General features: G+C 40.9%; 1 protein-coding gene across 1 annotated transcript in view; it reads right to left on the bottom strand.

The window, feature by feature from the left end:
• GPR149 (G protein-coupled receptor 149) overlaps positions 1-16,931 on the bottom strand; it is a 37,468-nt gene extending 20,537 nt beyond the window's left edge. Inside the window, exons 1-3 of the mRNA XM_048864882.2 lie at positions 15,417-16,931; positions 14,179-14,371; positions 9,801-10,279 (exon numbers count right to left, since the gene is read on the bottom strand). Coding sequence (XP_048720839.1) covers positions 9,801-10,279; positions 14,179-14,371; positions 15,417-16,382 — 1,638 coding nt within the window. The 5' untranslated portion in view covers positions 16,383-16,931. The remainder of the gene's footprint in view (positions 1-9,800; positions 10,280-14,178; positions 14,372-15,416) is intronic.
• Positions 16,932-17,641: the final 710 nt, after the last annotated feature.

Genomic DNA, 17,641 nt, shown 5'->3' with positions numbered 1-17,641 from the left:
AAAAGATGGCATTCCTACAGGATTTAGGTGCTCCAGAGCAGGAGAAGCTTGCTGCCCTAAGTCTATTTTACCCTAATTTATTGAAAATATGAAGGTTTTTAAAGATTATTTTGATGAATTGCATCTTAGGGACAAATTTTGCTCCTCCTCCTCCATAGCTCCAAAAGTGGTTCAGTTCTGATGTGCAAGTGGGGGGCAAGGAAATGCAGTGGGCGCACATCTCCTGTGCAGTATGGAACTGAGAACCAGGGTGGCTCCCTACTTGCCAGCATGCAGGATATGGGTCAGACTGGGATTATGGCAACGCAGAGGCTCCAAAGTATCTGCCGCTACATAGCTCCGCTCAGCTTCCCTTTGCAGAGAGGGTGCATTATAGCCACTACAGCTTCAGGAATCCCCCCCTCCAGGCTAAGGCTAAAGCTCTTTCTCCCTTCCCATCACAGCTACTTGAATCTGGATCTCCAACTCTAAGTGTTTGTATCCTATATCTTACATTTTTGTACGGCTGGAGATCCTTAGCTTTCCAACACCTGTATTTTGCCTGGCAGAAGCATAACTAACTACTTCATTCTCAGCCTATAGCTATCAAGGCTGCCACACTGAGTGGGGAAGTCTTCTTGTTAATAGCTCCATTTACACCAGCTGAGGAGCTGACCTCGTGTTTGCTGGACCTTGTATTCAGCCGCCCAACGATTCTGACATTGCATGGTTTCACAAACTTTATCAAGCGGTTACTAAACAAAATGGCAAGTAAATAGGAATACGTACTGCTTCCTACCTTAATTTCCAAATTTTATTTCTAAAGTAACCATTTATGAATTCCAATACAGAGCTAGATCTGGTCTGGTTCTTAATTGTGACTAAATTATTGACAATATAGGCTTTTTTAATATGGGATTATTTCTGCTCCTTGATTGGTCATGGGAAACTTTCAGAGCGAGAAAATAATGAGCGATGAGTAACAAACAGTGAAGAGCCTTGTTCACATATGTATCCAAGTATTTGGAGGGAAAACAGCCATTCCCCGAACGTTTGCGCAAACAAACATGGACATGATCAAAATAAACACTTTGGGGAACATTTCTAAATATTGTTTTTAAAGAACCATCTATCAGAGAAAACACAATTCCACTGAGATTTTCAAATCTGCCCATGGATTTAGGTGGTCAATTCCCATCAGTGTCAATAGAAACTGTGCATCTACGTCCCATAGCATCAGGGGGGCAGCCGTGTTAGTCTGTATACACAAAACCAACAGGGAGTCCGGTGGCACCTTCAAGACTAACAGATTTATTTGGGGATAAGCTTTCGTGGGTAGGAAAAAAACACTTCTTCAGCTTTGAAATCTCAACCTTCATGATTAGATTTAAAGTAATAAAAATTCACAATAATTCAGACAGCCTGCAAATCAAATTCCCAATATACCTGAGCTAAATCCCATAAAGAGGTTAGACTGAAAAATGGGAGCCTATTATACTTTTTATAAAAAAGCAATGATGAGTTTACTTCTAGTTGAAACTATCTGTTCTGGAAGGCTTAGAAGTGGAAGAAGAAACGTTTCGTGTTCTGTCAGACATTTTCATTCCCTGCTCTCTCAGACTTGCTTCCTTGCACCCAGCAAGTAGTGTTAAGCTAAGTAAGGGGCCCAAACCTGCCATCTTACATGAATACTAGCACTGACTACTTGACTTCACTAGGTCTACTGGTGTCATGACTGCTCGTAAAAAATATCACAGGATAGGGCCCAAAGGGCTAATAGCCTGCACATGCAGTAAAGAGAATTGTTGAAGCTCAACCCATAGTTCTAGTGGCATTATGATGATTCTATAATTCTGTTAATGTTGCTCAAAGAAGAATAATCCTCACACAAAATGGCATAGAAAATGCATGCAGCAAACATAGCTGTGACAAAAAGAAATAAGTGGAGTTACAGCAATATAAAGCTGTTGCAATGCACTGGTGATATGGACCCATCAGATGAATCCCTGAGGTAATTGCACTGAAGAGAAAATGAGTTACACCAGAGAGGAGTTTGGTCTAACATCTGGAGTAGGGTACGACTAGAATATTATATATTAGACCAGGGGAAGGCAAACTACGGCCCGTCAGGGCTTTCAATCCAGCCCGCAGGATTGCCAGCCCCATGGCACAGCGGAGCTCAGGCAGGCTGCCTGCCTACCGTGGCCCTGCACTGCTCCCGGAAGCGTCTGGCACCATGTGCCTGCGGCCCCTGAGAGGGGGAAGGGCAGACGGCTCCATGCACTGCCCTCGCCTGCAGACACTGCCCCCCGCAGCTCCCATTGGCCGGGAATGGGGAACCACAGCCAATGGGAGCTTCAGGAGTAGTACCCACAGGTGAGGGCAGCGTGCGGCAGAGCCGCCTGCCCCACCCCACCCCCAGGTGTTACTGCCGGAAAGGTCTTAGCCCCTCTGTGCGCCGCTGCCACCCTGGAGCCGCTCGAGATAAGCAGTGCCGGAGCCCGCACACTGGACCCCTCCTGCACCCCAAATCCCAACCCCCTGTCCTCAGCCCCCTAACCTCCTGCCTTGAGCCTCCTGCTGCATCCCTCCTGCACCCCAACCCCCCTGCCCTGAGCCCCCTCCCACACTCTGCACCACCTGCCCTGAGCCCCCTGCCGCACCCCACACTCCTCCTGCACCCTAACCCCTTGCCCTGAGCCCCTTCCTGCATACCACTCCCCGCCCCCGTCCTGTACCCCAACTCCCTGCCCCAGCCCTACATTCATGGCCCTGCGTACAGTTTCCCCAGATGTGGCCCTCGAGCCAAAAAGTTTGCCCACCCCGTACTGGACCCCAAACTGGTACAGTAGGTGTAGGTCAACTCTCAAAGATAGAGTGAGACAACAGTCTGTGAAAGGACCCAGTCAAATCTACTCCATGTTCATTTTGATGGGAGCCCATATAAAATGTACTGCAATACATAATCAGCAGGGACAGCCCGAAACATTAGAGGTTACTATAGAGTGACCACAGAGTTCTGAACCTTTATTATAGGAAACCATCCTTTTTTTTAAATAAAGGGGAAGGATATTCTGTATATATGGCCCAGCTTCTGGGTATAAAAACTGCTCCTTTGTAGTAACCATTTTATACCCTGCTCCTTTGTAGTAACCATTTCTTTCTGTGCTGTTAAAGAGCAGTTATGTAATCACTGGAACTGGCTGACTGCAATTAGTTGGGTGAGGGAGAATGAGGGTGGTAAATTAGTTAATGGTCTCCCTAAAAGGTAGACTCGAAAAAGGAGGTTACCTGGGTTAGAGAAGTGCATTCTTGATTTCTATGCTGCATTTAAATAGTGCTTTTTAAAAGGCTCCTAGGCGTTGCCGTTTAACAAAGTGGACTTACAGCTATTTTGCTCTAAAGTAACATGGGTATGTAACTGAGTGTACTCCCCCTTCCTTCTCTCCCCCATGTTGCTTTTCTCTCACCTTGTATCCAGACCTTGAAACTGGTGCACAGCACTGACCTGGCCATAAGGAAAACAATATGACAGAACTGATAGCATTCTTGTCTGATAATGTGCACTTACACTGTGAGCACGTTCCCCAGTTAAATGGCGGAAATGTGATGCTTTCCACTCGCAGACAGGAAGCAACATGGCAAACCATGCTCCTCCCTAGCACGAAAGCATGAAGACCAGTTGCAATGCACCTCCTGAATGTAAGATAGCCAGTATAAAGCTAAATGAGAGTTGATCTCTGCTGATCACAATGTACTGTACTTACATCTCCAGATTATTAAAACATTGTATATAATATATAAACAGCATTTATATTAAATTATTGGTTCCCTTCAGTACATTTCCTGGTAGTTTGTTCGCTCTAATTTTAAATTTGCAACTACACTTCTGTAAGAGGAAAATAAAGCTAACCACATCCATGGATTTTCTGTCCATACCTTATCACTAGAATGCTCCAAAAATCCATTACTCAGACATCACTGTTACTAGGAACTAATTGGTATGACAGAGCCAGTCAGCAGATGCTCAAATAAGTGGTTTCCTTTCCCCTCGCCAAATAACTTTACATGATTTTGAAAGTTCTACAGTTATTGTTTTTCAGAATCTTTGGAAACAGCTATTGAAAAAAAAACCCTTTAAAACTAGGTAACACCTGCCCACGTCCTTATGGTTCAGGTCCATTGCTCCAACAAGTATAACCCGCAGAATACTGGATATTTAGTTTTTGAAGAGTTAGCCCAAAGCTAGTTTTTAAGCTGAGTGTCCCATGTCCTTTGCTATTTGGGCATTCAACACATAAAAATGTACGTCCACTTAGTTGGTTGCAACAATATTTAAAGTTCACTTTTAAACTTATGTGCCTTGTACTAAGTTATTAAAATTCTTCTTTACAGATCTGAGAGCTGATCCCACCCCACTGAAGTCAATGGAGATATGCAGATTTATACTAGCTGAGGACCTGGCCCAATATTGCTTAGCACTTACACTGTACCTTGCTTTTTCAAAACACTTTGCAAATATTAATTAACCTACATGGTTGTTTTATTAATCATGTACAATCCTTTCTCCCAAGTCAGCCCAAGATCCCAGCAGTTTAATTCTGCTTTTAATCCTGGTGGGAATCTCCTTGTCTTGCCCTTCTCGCCAACGGGGCAAATGTCAGCATTGTGGAGATCTGCAAGTTAGAGTTGAATGTCAGAAACAAAGAGATCCTGTAACTAGCATCTTGAACTTTAGACCTTCGAAGCATAATAGCCTGACAACCACACACTCTGTTAGAATTTGGAAAATGTCAGTAGAGCACAAATTGGGATTCTGGGCAATGGCAAGTGGTGAAGTAGTCTGTCCAAGAAGTGACAAACACAGTCTCCAGGGCAAAGGAAGCCAGCCACATGCAGTCACTGCTAGCTGCTTCACAGAGAGATGCTGGCATTAGCTATAAGCAGAAGTCACAACAGGACGAGCAATTTGAAAGGACAGCCAAAGAAAATGGTAGAGGAGTTCTGGTTGAAAAAGTGACTGGAGGCTACCGCAAGGACAGTCACAGATAGTGATAAGCCTATTACAGCATGATCTGACTTCGTCAACTAGATTATACAGGATACGTGAGCAAAGGCCAATGCATTAAAACTGCTGAATGGTCATTTACTTTTTGCAAAGAGCACAACTGTTCATCTCTGCAGGCTGTAAGTGACCAAACACTTGCATTTTAAAAAAAGGGAGAGTAAATCCAACATATTCAAATAGTCTCTTTATTTTATGAACAGGTAGGAGCCATCCAGCCCCAAATATCTGCCCCTATTGATTTAACTTGAGCCCACTATGGCAGCACCAGCAGGGTTTCAGGTGACTTCAGGATTCAAACAAACAATGGCACACTCCTCCATTTGTAGGTCCTAATGAAAGCCTTTCAGACCCATAGACTTTAAGGCCAGAAGGGACTATCATGATTATCTAGTCTGACCTCTTGCACATCGCAAGCCACAGAGCTTCACCCATGTACTCCTGTAATACACCCATAACGTCTGGCTGAGTTACAGAAGTCCTTAAATCTTGGTTTAAAAACTTCATGTTACAGAGAATCCACCATTTACTCTCATTCAAACCCGCAAGTGACCTGTGCCACATATTGCAGAGGAAGGTGAAAACCCCCAAGGTCTCTGCCAATCTGACTTGAGGGGAAATTCCTTCCTGATCCCTAATGTAGCTCTCAGTTAGACCCCAACCCTTTGGAAAAGTCAACTCACACCACATTCCCCATTCTGCAGGGAATGCTAAACAAACAGGACCACGAATCCCAAACAGTCCAAGATCAGTGTCCCACTCACCATGCTGTTGAGCGTTGGCTCCTGTAGGCAGGGTTCTCAAAGGAAAGGCAAATTCCTCCCTGGGAGCCAAGACCACACCCATGACCTAATCTTGCCTTTTTAAAAAGCCTACTTTTTTAATCAGACCCAGTTGTCATCTCCTCCCTCCATACCTAGGCAGTTAGATATTCCCTTCGGGGTATGGCAGGTACTTTTCCTCTTTTCCCAGGAATCTTATTAACCCTTTTTTCCTGCTTTCTGGCAAGTGGGATAATTAAACCCTATCACCTACCCCGGAAATGTGTTCCAGGAGCTTACAGAGTCTTCCACTTATTCCTATAAGATCCGAGTTACCCAGAAAAGAATTTTCTGTAGTATCTGGCTGATGAATCTTGCCCATATGCTCAGGGTTTAGCTGATCGCCATATTTGGGGTCGGGAAGGAATTTTCCTCTAGGGAAGATTGGAAGAGGCCCTGGAGGTTTTTCGCCTTCCTCTGTAGCATGGGGCACGGGTCACTTGCTGGAGGATTCTCTGCTCCTTGAAGTCTTTAAACTACGATTTGAGGACTTCAATAGCACAGATATAGGTGTGAGGTTTTTTTTGTAGGAGTGGTGGGTGAAATTCTGTGGCCTGCGTTGTGCAGGAGGTCAGACTAGATGATCATAATGGTCCCTTCTGACCTAAATATCTATGAATCTATCACTTGGATAGGCAACTGGTCGTTTTATATGTGTGACCACTGGAGGGCAGTGGACCTACAATAATTCACACAGCCCAGTAGTGTCCTAAAATGTCACTGATGCAGTAACGCAGCTTTTTAAATTTTAACCATCTTTCTTGAGCATTCTCGTCTTTCATTTTACGTGTAATATTTTGCTCATTCATTTAAGGAGAGAGATTCTTGTTTTTCTTCAGCATTACAACCCTGTATAAAAGCCAGTAGGAGACTACCTTATTGATTAAATGGTGTTTTTCCTATGGCCAATGAACTAATTAAGCACTCCTTAGTGTCAAATGCAATCAGAATAAAGGTCTGAAATTTTGTTATTTACAAAACAAGTGACCTGATTCCTGAGGTTTCAATCAAATAAAACGAAGGATCAAATTGACCAGTAATTCAGTAATGAAGAAAGCTCTGTATTGTCTTTTGCATTACATTCTTTTGCCTATGCTCCATGTTTGTTCTCGGACATCTCATCGTCAGATCACATCCTTCAGGATTTAACCGAAGGAGCCTGGTGACATCTGAAAGTGAGTAGGCAAGACCGATATTTAAAAGTGTCTCAGAACCAATTCACAGCAGTGATTAGACTATCAGACACAAAACAGCGTAGGCAACGCTCCCCTCAAAGAGCCTCCATGGGGTTTAACTTGAAAATGAGCCACATTCATGGTTATTAAAATATCATTATTGGCATTATTTAAGGCAGGCCAAAAATCGCTGTGCAGAAGCATGACCACTTCGAGCTAGAGAAGGAGTATACAAGCTAGGGGCAGATCATGGGGCTGTGCAATAACAACACATGCTTTACCCTTTATCACTCCTAAAACCTGTCCTGGAATGTTTTCCACAGCTCAACATGTAAAGAGTCTTTGGACTGTAAACTCAACAGTCCTGGGGGAGACAGGATTGAGGCACAACACTTGCTCACTACAGGTGCCATTATAGATATAGCTGTTGAGGGTTGTATGTATCCTGAAGCCAGTATTTGGCCTTTAGTTCATAATCATGAACTTTTAAGGAGGCAGGAAACCCAAGTGTGCATTGACTGCATTACAATACCAACGATCTTTTTATTCAATACAGATGAACTAGCTAACAAATATTTTCTCCCTTCTGTTAGGCACAACATGATTTTCTTCAGCATCACTTCTTGCTAGGCCTTTCCACCCTCCTAAAACAAACACATTAATTATGGAAAATCAAATAGTCGTACCCATTTCTGAGTCCTCCTGTGTCTTTGATGCAGTATACAAGACATTAATGTGGCGTAGGTTTGTTCTATACCCGTGCTTATTTTTTTGGATCCCATTTCAAATGATCAGTGCTACTGTTACAAATGACAGCTTTAAGTAGTCACCAGTAACAGGAATTCTTTTAGGTGCTGAACTCAATTATAGTCAGAAATCAATGCAAAAATTCCTGTGTCCCTAACACCCATGAAGGTTCAATGGCATTAGAATCGAGCTCTCATAGCAAAATATCACCATGTTAAGGAGATCAGTATACATTTTATGTCTCAACAGTTCTTGATATGTCATCAGCATGGTAGAGAGTACACGAATGAGTGCTGGGCACGTGGAAGAGGAAGCATGTAGGCCCCAAACATGCAAACTGATCCACATGGGCAGATCCCAGCCACCTTGCAGAAACTAGAATGACTTCAGTGGGAATCTCTGCAGGCATATGAGTCAGACCAGATTGCAGGATCAGGACCAGCCCAGTTTTACATGACATACATCTTATGCCCTTGATGCTCCTCTTACTCTAGTCTAAGCCATAATTAACTGCATTCAAGCCAATGAAATTAAACCACCGTAAATTGAGTGTGAGAGCAGAATTAGGTCCTTTATCTACAGGACAATAAGAGACCAGTTTATGGACACCTAAGTAGATCATTAAACTAAAATGACGTATATAAGGAGTTTATCTTGAACCAGTTATTCCACAGTGCACTAGAAGACTAACCAGCTCCTGAGCACTGCTCATTGTTAGTAACTATCCAAGTTATAAAGCAATCAAAGGGATAATCATACTAAGACTTGCAATGCTGTGGGTCCAAAAGAACGGTAATCTTGATACCCATATTGAAATCCACAGTCAACTGCATTTCACTCAGTTGTATGAATAAATAAATGCCTGGCATGTCATCCAAAGGACATGTCACATTTCATTTGGGTCTTCTGCTAAAACGCCTACCATGAGATAGATTCCCATCTGACAGTCTGCCCAGAGTAAGAACAACTAGTGTCAGAGTCACAGTTCAGCCCCTTTCCTCTCTTGTTTCATGGGGGAAGAAAAGTGCCAGTCCTTTTCCTGGTTCAGCTTACTTCCCCCTCTGTGCCAGCTCAGATGCATTGGCTGGCATGTTAAGGGAGGGAAATCCAAGGCTCCATGCACTCTCTTCCCATCTGAGTGGGAGGAGACTGACGGCAGCTGCAGGCAGGAGAAGAAGAGGGTTCTTTATGTCCTTTACTCTCCTGTACAAGCATACAGCAAGGGCCATAATCTTGCCCTGTGTGGTTAATGCATCCATTCTTACACACAGAAGAGTCTCATAGGAAAAGCTACACGTGCAAAAGTGCAAAACATTAAAGGGTCTATATATTGTTTAATTATGAATTGCAGAATGTATTAATGCTCATTTTAGACATTTCAAATAGGTTTGATTTTGTTTTCCTTTCTAGAGAACTAACACATCAGAGGTGAATCAACTAAGATCACTGATATATATTATAGCTGTTTTGAACTGGTGGGTCAGTTTTTATAGGGGCCTTCACTGAACTTCTAAAATTAGGCACACCAATTTCTGCACACATGTTCTTCACTCCCGTATTTCTACATATTCATTTTTTCATGCTTACACATTTTTGCCCATCCAAAATTTAGGCATGAAAAAGTGTTGGCACACATTTAAAAACTGCTTTTGAAAATTTGATCTTTTGGTTAATAGGAGCATTGTGTCACAATGTAAACTTAAAATCATTTAAAACCCTTCACACTGAACTTTTTATTATAGTGTACCACCTCAACACATGTAGCACTTTAGGAAAATTCATAGACTACTGGTTCAAATGGGACACAATTCCAAGAGCAGAATTAGAAAATAGATGGGAAGTGAGAAGAGGCTGCCAAAATATATGGCTTTAAATATTTGGAATTAGAACCTGTTTAGCTGAAGGGAATTTTTCAACAAAATTAGAAATGTATTTTAAGATGCTTTTATACAAGAACTCTTTAAAACTCTTCAAAAGAAGAAAAAAAGAATGAAGAACAAAACCATGCTCTACCTGACGGGGAGTCCTTTCAGATTTGCTCCTGCACCACTCCCAATCTGTGAGTTCTGGTTTACGGCTCTCCTCATGAGACAGCCTTCTTTCCTGCGCTTCAAAAAATGTTGATTTGTCAAAGTTTCTGACCTCCTCTCTTTTAAAGGCTCCTAGTTTGTCAGAAAGAAGACGGTCCATGCTTTTGTCCTTGGCAAGTTCTTGTTTAGTCTCCGTACTTTTGCCCTTGCTGAAATCTTTAAACATGGAGCTATCCTCGATGGGTATGGTGCTGAACTCAATTTTGGCAGATTTAAGGATTTTGCTGCTAACTTTCTGAGATTCTTGTGTGTTTTCACAGTCATAGTTCATCAGGTTATGATAGGATATAGAGTTATCGTCACCATCATCATCATCATCATGGTGGTGGCTTTCATGGGATATCTTGTAGATTCCATAACCTTGTTGGAATGACAGGTTGAATTCAAAACCCCTCCTTTTTGCTAAACAGAAAGAGAAAAGCTCTAGTTAAAACATAAAAAAGTTACATACAAGAAACACAGTTAGAAAATGTATTTTAAAAATGCCTAATTTTATCTGTAAATTTAAAACTAAAATACAAGTTGGTTACTTTTAACAACAGACTTTTTGATATCCATAATATATGAATTATTATGGAAAATTAAATACTAATCATAGCATTATAGACACTCTGGTAATTAGCTCATTTATTCCTTTGTCAAAGCATGGTAGAATTTCTATGTTCTGAAGGTGGTTCTTTGCCAGAAAATAGGAATAGTTTCACCAATCATTTTTTAAAGAACAGGATTTGCAAAGCCTTATAAAAGTTATACTAGAAGTAAATAACCAAATTATGGTTCATTTCACAGTGTATCTCAGTTTCAGCTAATAAGAAATTCCCCAAACCCCAAAAAGATAACATAGCATGCTTTCAGAAAAATACACTTAGAATAATAGAAATATAGGACTGGAAGGGACCTCATTAGGTTATCTAGTCTGGTCCCCCACACTGAGGCAGTACTAAGTATTATCTAGACAATCCCTGACAGATGTTTGTCTAACCTGTTCTTAAAAACCTCCAGTGATTCCACAGCCTCCCTATGTTCTACTTCTGAGAATCAATCAGAACTGTACTTCAGTGCCAAGAGGAAAATAAGAAAAATACATTTCTACATTAGAAAACAATCATGTAGGTGAACTAATTCCATAATCAGTTTACTTTCATACAGAGACAATATATACATTCCACATATAAAAATATATTCTAACATCAGGACTCTAATTATTTTAGTTGATATAGTAGTTCAGGAATTAAGGTAAGAGTGCTCTACCTCCACATATCCCCTTAATTACTTCTCTCCTCTACCATAAATTCCCTCCATTTCTTCACCCTGCATTCCCATTTTCATAGTACTAGACACAGAAATTAAAAGGTATGTCTCTTATCAAATCATGAAAGCATTTTCCTCACAAATCTATCTAAAAACATTTTAAGACACAAAGTACAGAGAACCATTTATAAAATAGTATCTTTATTCAGCATATAGAGTCTATTTCTCAAAAGATAGTATTAAGTGTGAAATCAAAAACTCAACCATTATTCTGTTAAAAATCCAGAATAGCCTTTAGCTCGAACATCCTAAAAACAAAGCATTTCTATTTACTAGGGCTGTCGATTAATCACAGTTAGCTCACAATTAATTCAGAAAAATTAATTGCGATTAAAAAAATTAATTGTGATTAATCACAGTTTTAATTGCACAGTTAAACAATAGCATACCAATTGAAATGTATTAAATATTTTGGATCTTTTTCTACATTTTCATATATATTGTATTCTGTGTTGTAATTGAAATCAAAGTGTGTATTATTTTTTATTACAAATATTTGCACTGTAAAAATGATCAACACAAGAAATAGTATTTTTCAATTCACCTCATGTAAGTACTGTAGTGCAATCTCTGTCGTGAAAATGCAACTTACAAATGCAGATTTTTTTGTTACATAACTGAACTCAAAACCAAAACAATGTAAAACTTCAGAGCCTACGAGTCCACTCAGTCCTGCTTCTTGTTCAGCCAATCGCTAAGACAAACAAGTTTGTTTACATTTACAGGCGATAATGCAGCCCTCTTTTTTTTACAATGTCACCAGAAAGTGAGAACAGGCATTTACATGGTACTTTTATAGCCGGCATTGCAAAGTATTTATGTGCCAGATATGCTAAACATTTGTATGCCCCTTCATGCTTCGGCCACCATTTCAGAGGCATGTTTCCATGCTGATGACGCTTGTTAAAAAAATGTGTTAATTAAATTTGTGACTGAACTCCTTGGGGGAGAATTGTACGTCCCCATCTCTGTTTTACCCACATTCTGCCATATATTTCATGTTCCAGCAGTCTCGGATGATGACCCAGCACATGTTGTTCATTTTAAGAACACATTCACTGCAGATTTGACAAAACACAAAGAGGGTACTAATGTGAGATTTAGGTTTAAGAATCTGAAGTGTCTTCCAAAATCTGAGAGGGATGAGGTGTGGAGCTTGCTTTCAGGAGTCTTAAAAGAGCAACATTCTGATGCGGAAACTACAGAACCCAAACCATCAAAAAAAAAAAAAATCAACCTTCTGCTGTTGGCATCTGATTCAGATAATGAAAATGAACATGCGCACTGCTTTGGTTTATTATCAAGCAGAACCCGTCATCAGCATGAACACACGTCCCTTGGAATGGTGGTTGAAGCATGAAGGGACATATGAATCTTTAGTGCATCTGGCATGTAAATATCTTGTGATGCCGGCTACAACAGTGCCAAGCGAGTGCCTGTTCTCACTTCCAGGTGACATTGTAAACAAGAAGCGGGCAGCATTATCTCCTGCAAATGTAAATAAACTTGTTTGTCTGAGCGATTGGCTGAACAAGAAGCAGGTCTGAGTGGACTCGTAGGCTCTAATGTTTTACATTGTTTTATTTTTGAGTGCAGTTATTTATTGTACATAAGTCTACATTTGTAAATTTAACTTTCATGATAAAGAGATTGCACTACAGTACTTGTATTAGGTGAACTGAAAAATACTATTTCTTTCGTTTTTTTACAGTGCAAATACTTGTAATCAAAAATAAATATAAAGTGAGCACTGTACACTTTGTATTCTGTGTTGCAATTGAAATCAATATATTTGAAAACATAGAAAACATTCAAAAATATTTAAATCAATGATATTCTATTATTAACAGTGCGATTAATCACGATTAATTTTTTTAATTGCTTGACAGCCCTACTATTTACATTATTATATAATTGTTTCTTTACCATCATCATAAGTTTACCTCTGTAAGTATTAGATTAGATTCAGAGCAAAGCTGTATCTGGAATTAATAGTTTTCTTGACAAACTGCAGTCACTCTCCTTGGGATAGTGGTTAAAAGTTCATGGTCTGGATTTGAAAGAAGAATCCAATTCAGAGAGAACAAATGACTTGAACCAAAAGGTGCTTTTCTGAAGATCATGAACCTTGTTCTCCTCTCATTTACTCCCATGAGAATCAGGCGTAAACCCACTCAAGTCAATGGAGTTACACCGGTATAAACAGGGAACAAGAGTTTAATCCAAAACCAGTTGATGTCAATGAGAATTTTTCTACCGATTTTAATTTTCTATGGATCAGGCCCTTATAGCGAGAAGATAATCAGGCGCTACATCTGCAAGTAGCTCTCACTGCTGAATGGCTAATACAGAAAACTATTATAATTATTACATGTGAAAGTAATTGCAACACATTGCTGTGGCTTTGAGGTCCTGTCAACATCGAAGGCCTCTCAGTGGCTGCATGATGGATGTGTGAGCAGTAGGATCCGAACGGCCTTTTCTCTCATTGACAAAATTCCTGTAATTCCGGGGCATGAAGTCACTCAGAATTCAGAGGTGTTTTTGCCTGTTTTTAAAATGTGTTTAGCACAGTCAATGTATTTTCTTAATGCATGTCATATTTTGGCAGATGGGTTTTTCTAGGGGTGGGGAGGAGGTTAGGGGAGGAGTCAGAGTTTGAACTCATAGTTTTCATTAGAAGGTTTGACAATGACTTGCTGTGTGGTTTTGGGCAAGTCACTTAACTTCTCTGTGCCTGAATTTCCCTGCCTGTAAAATGGCATAATAATGCTCTCTAGCCATCTTATAGGTATGTTGTTAGGCATATTTGATTAATGTCCATGAAAACCTTTCAGATCCTCAGATGAAATATGCTACAGGAGTGCAGAGTATTGTTACTGTTGCAGACAACTTTCTATGCAATCTACTATAAAATTTACTCTAACAGTCTGTTGCCATATGGAACATCACTTAAACCAATATCCCATCCTTCAACCTCCCACACTTACTTTTCCTTTCTTCTGAAGAAATGGCATATGCATTCCTCCTGCAGTTAATGATGCAGCCACAGGGCAGGTGGATCCAGCGTTCTGACAAAACAAACACAGGGGTGACCGTGGCAGCTAGTAAAGTCAGCAGAAAACTGAATGTCTCAAAGGAAAGGCTTTGAAAACCAACTATGTGCTGGACAGCCATCTGTATCTGAAAGGCAGAACATTAAGAAATTAAATCACTTCAGTCACATACTGTATTTCCAGGAATAACAAAAACATCACATTGTTAATGTGACAAAAATAGAGATCACAGATTTTCATTGATTTCCTGCTAGGCTTTGTGACTTTGACAGATGCTAGAAGACAAATGTCCTCATACAGTCCCTCTCCCTCTCTCTCTATTTCTCAGAATGCCTTATGCTGCAAATGAAATTATAAATATTGATGCCTGAGGTCTGCCAAAGAAGCAGCTCAGATTCCAAGCAATTCTTAGGGATGACTGAGCCAATCCAGTGAGGCGCTGAGCATCCCCCACTCCCAAAGTCAATGGGGTTTGAGGGCACTCAGTGCCAGGCAGGATTCGGCTTCACGTGCATGATAATTCTCATTCTTTATGGATAGGAGCTGAGAGGCTGACTCCATACACATTGATAGGACAAGGATGACACTGAACAATTCCCAACATGTTCACATGCCCAGCAAAGGACTCACTTGTAAGTATCCTTTGTTATATTTATCCTTTCCATACATTGCATCAAAATGTTGTAATGCTTCAATAATTACAAAGATACAAACATTCTTCATCACTTCTCAGACAAGCTTCAGTTTCTTACCCAGAGATGACTGGCAAAGGGCGTGACTCAGAACTGTGAGGATGGAGGAAAAACAATCTGCCTTAGTAAAACTCACAGATCTCAGAGAGTCAACCCAATGCCTGCCAGACTGCTTGAAACACAAAACCTGATTCACCCCTACCATTAGCCTAGCTCTGTGCTGGGTTCAGTGGCTTACACTGATGTAAAACTGGAAAAACAATGATGAATCTGGCTTTTCATTTTTGAAATGCACTGATTTTGTATGAATGTATCAATCCTGATGAAAGCCAGACAAACACAGCTCTAGTTGAAATGACTTCTATGGATGTGATTTATGCTGTTCATAATTGCTGGATGACTGTTTCAATTAATATCACACGAACTCTCTCCCTGTGTAAATAAATCATTACAAATATGCAAAGAAGTCTGACTTTTTACCATTGTTGGAAGCCAGAGAATGACTTTTGTCAACGCAAGAATCAGCGAGAATCGTTTCTGAGCAAACTCCACAGTGTAGCTCCTGCTCTGCACGCTGTTTGTGCAATGGGAGTCCAGCCCACAGCGCTCAGCTGGGCTTTGCCTGAATACTATCTCCGAGCTGGGACAGGCATTTCGGAAATGCTTCAGGGTTTTATCCACGGGGTCCTCCAGAGAAAGGGATGGGGCGGTGCTACAGACTGGGGGCGTCCCAGGGGTGAAATAGCCTCTGGTGATTTCCTGGTAATTGACATAAAGACGCTGTTGCTCATCTGAGCACAACAGTTGGTAAGTTAGAGGGACAGAAAGCACGGTGAGAAGGCAGAAGCACAGCGAGTAGACAATGAATAAAAACAGGACATAGGAACTGGTGCAATCTGTGAGGCAACCCCAAGAGGTGGGAACATAGGTGCCCCAACCACAGAGAGGCAAAATGCACACCAGCAAGCTGACAGTCCAGATAGTGAGAATGGCCCATATCATGCTCACTGGCTGTTTGGAGGTCCACTGACTCCACATCACAGTTTTGTTGATCGTGTAGAAGTTGTAAGAAACTATAAGAGTACCTTTCAGATTGCTAGAAATGCCCTGAAATAAATAAAGCAGCGCTGATGTGGTACACAGAGGCTGGGGGAGTGCCTCGCTTGACCACTGCATGAGCATAAAGATAGTGACTGGCACCACACTTATCAAATCATCCACAGACAAGGAAATCACAATCATTGAAAGTGTGGTTTTGTTTTGAATTTTCAGTAAGGACACTAGTGAATAAATGCTGCCCAGCAGGGTAGTGAGCGTAATTATAAACATCAAGCAAAAAAGAAAGATATTCAAAGTTCTTTGTCCATTGGTTATATCCCTAATGCCATGATTTTCAGTAAAGAGGCTTGTCCCATTCAGTGGGAAATGACTAGATGTTACCGACATGGTTGTTAGGGATTTTATTTTGCCTTCTCACCGACTCCGCAAGTTTTCGTCAGATGAATCGGAACTGCTCCACATCACAAGTTTCTTCTTTGTTTTCATAGAATCTCCTTTTTGACACTTGATCAGGATACATTCAGATGTGTGTGTCCTCTAAATCCAAGATAGCTCACACCCAAAAAGCAGGCTCCATCAAATCAAAGGAAACATTAACACATGTACCAAAGAGCGCACGATGCTGACAAAAAAGCAATTCCTCCTTAAAACAGACTTTGGGGGTTGAGCTGGTTCTTTATAATCCTTCCAAGTGCAAGAGGATGATTAAATTGGGTTCTTGCGGAAATAAAATACCATTCACTTTTGACAGATAGCAGACAATGTGCCTTACTCGAGAGTTCAGTTGAAATGAAGGCAGAATGTCAGGTATGCTCAAGCCAAACTGGTTCAGGGAGAAACATAGTAGAGAATGAGAGGCTCTTTGATTCAGCCTGCGCTGTTCAGAGCTGCAGGAGGGAGGAGTCAGATCCAAGCAGGATAGCAGAAAGGGGGGAAATTAGTATCTTTCCAGGCAGAGCTGCCTCTTAGCTAGATCAGAAACACAAAACAGAGTCCTTGCTAAGCCCCACCTCCAATGCTGACACTAAAATCCAATGCAAATACTCAGACCTGATGTCAGCCATAAATGTCATCCCTGAAAGCCCAGGGCTGCTCCACAGCTGTGCATCACAAGCTGGAGAGCTGCTTTTATTCTTACTATGTTTTCTGTAGTCTGAGCACAGAGAGGGAGAAAGCTGCAAAAGCCTTTTATAAAAGATGAAACTGACAGTGTATCCTGTTCTCCCTTTTTATTCTTACTCCAACTGTATGTATGTGTGTAACTATATATTTATACATTGACAACATTGACAAAAGGTTGTTACAGACAGATAGCAATCAGCAGCACAAAATTGGCAAGTTGTGTGCTAGCTTTGTTATGGATCAGCATCAGTTTGGGGGGTACATAAACTTTTATTCCATAGAAGATTCAAATACAAAGAGCATCAAGTACTGAATGACTACTGTCTTTTGACTAAGTACAGGCAAACCAGCAGATCGTGTGCCTTTGGATATGTACCGATATTTTACATTTAGTAAATGTGATGCTGATTAAACTGATAAATTGACAGTATTGTAAAGAGCCAACGGAGGCAGGCAGGTGGAATGCAACCTTTTTGCAGAGCTCTGCCTCTCCACTCTGATCAGCAACAGTGCTGCTATTCAAA

The sequence above is a fragment of the Caretta caretta genome, chromosome 9, assembly GCF_965140235.1.
Source record: "Caretta caretta isolate rCarCar2 chromosome 9, rCarCar1.hap1, whole genome shotgun sequence".
Lineage (NCBI taxonomy): Eukaryota > Metazoa > Chordata > Testudines > Cheloniidae > Caretta > Caretta caretta.
The sequence above is the reverse complement of the archived record's forward strand: the minus strand, read 5'-3'. Positions and strand labels throughout refer to the sequence as shown.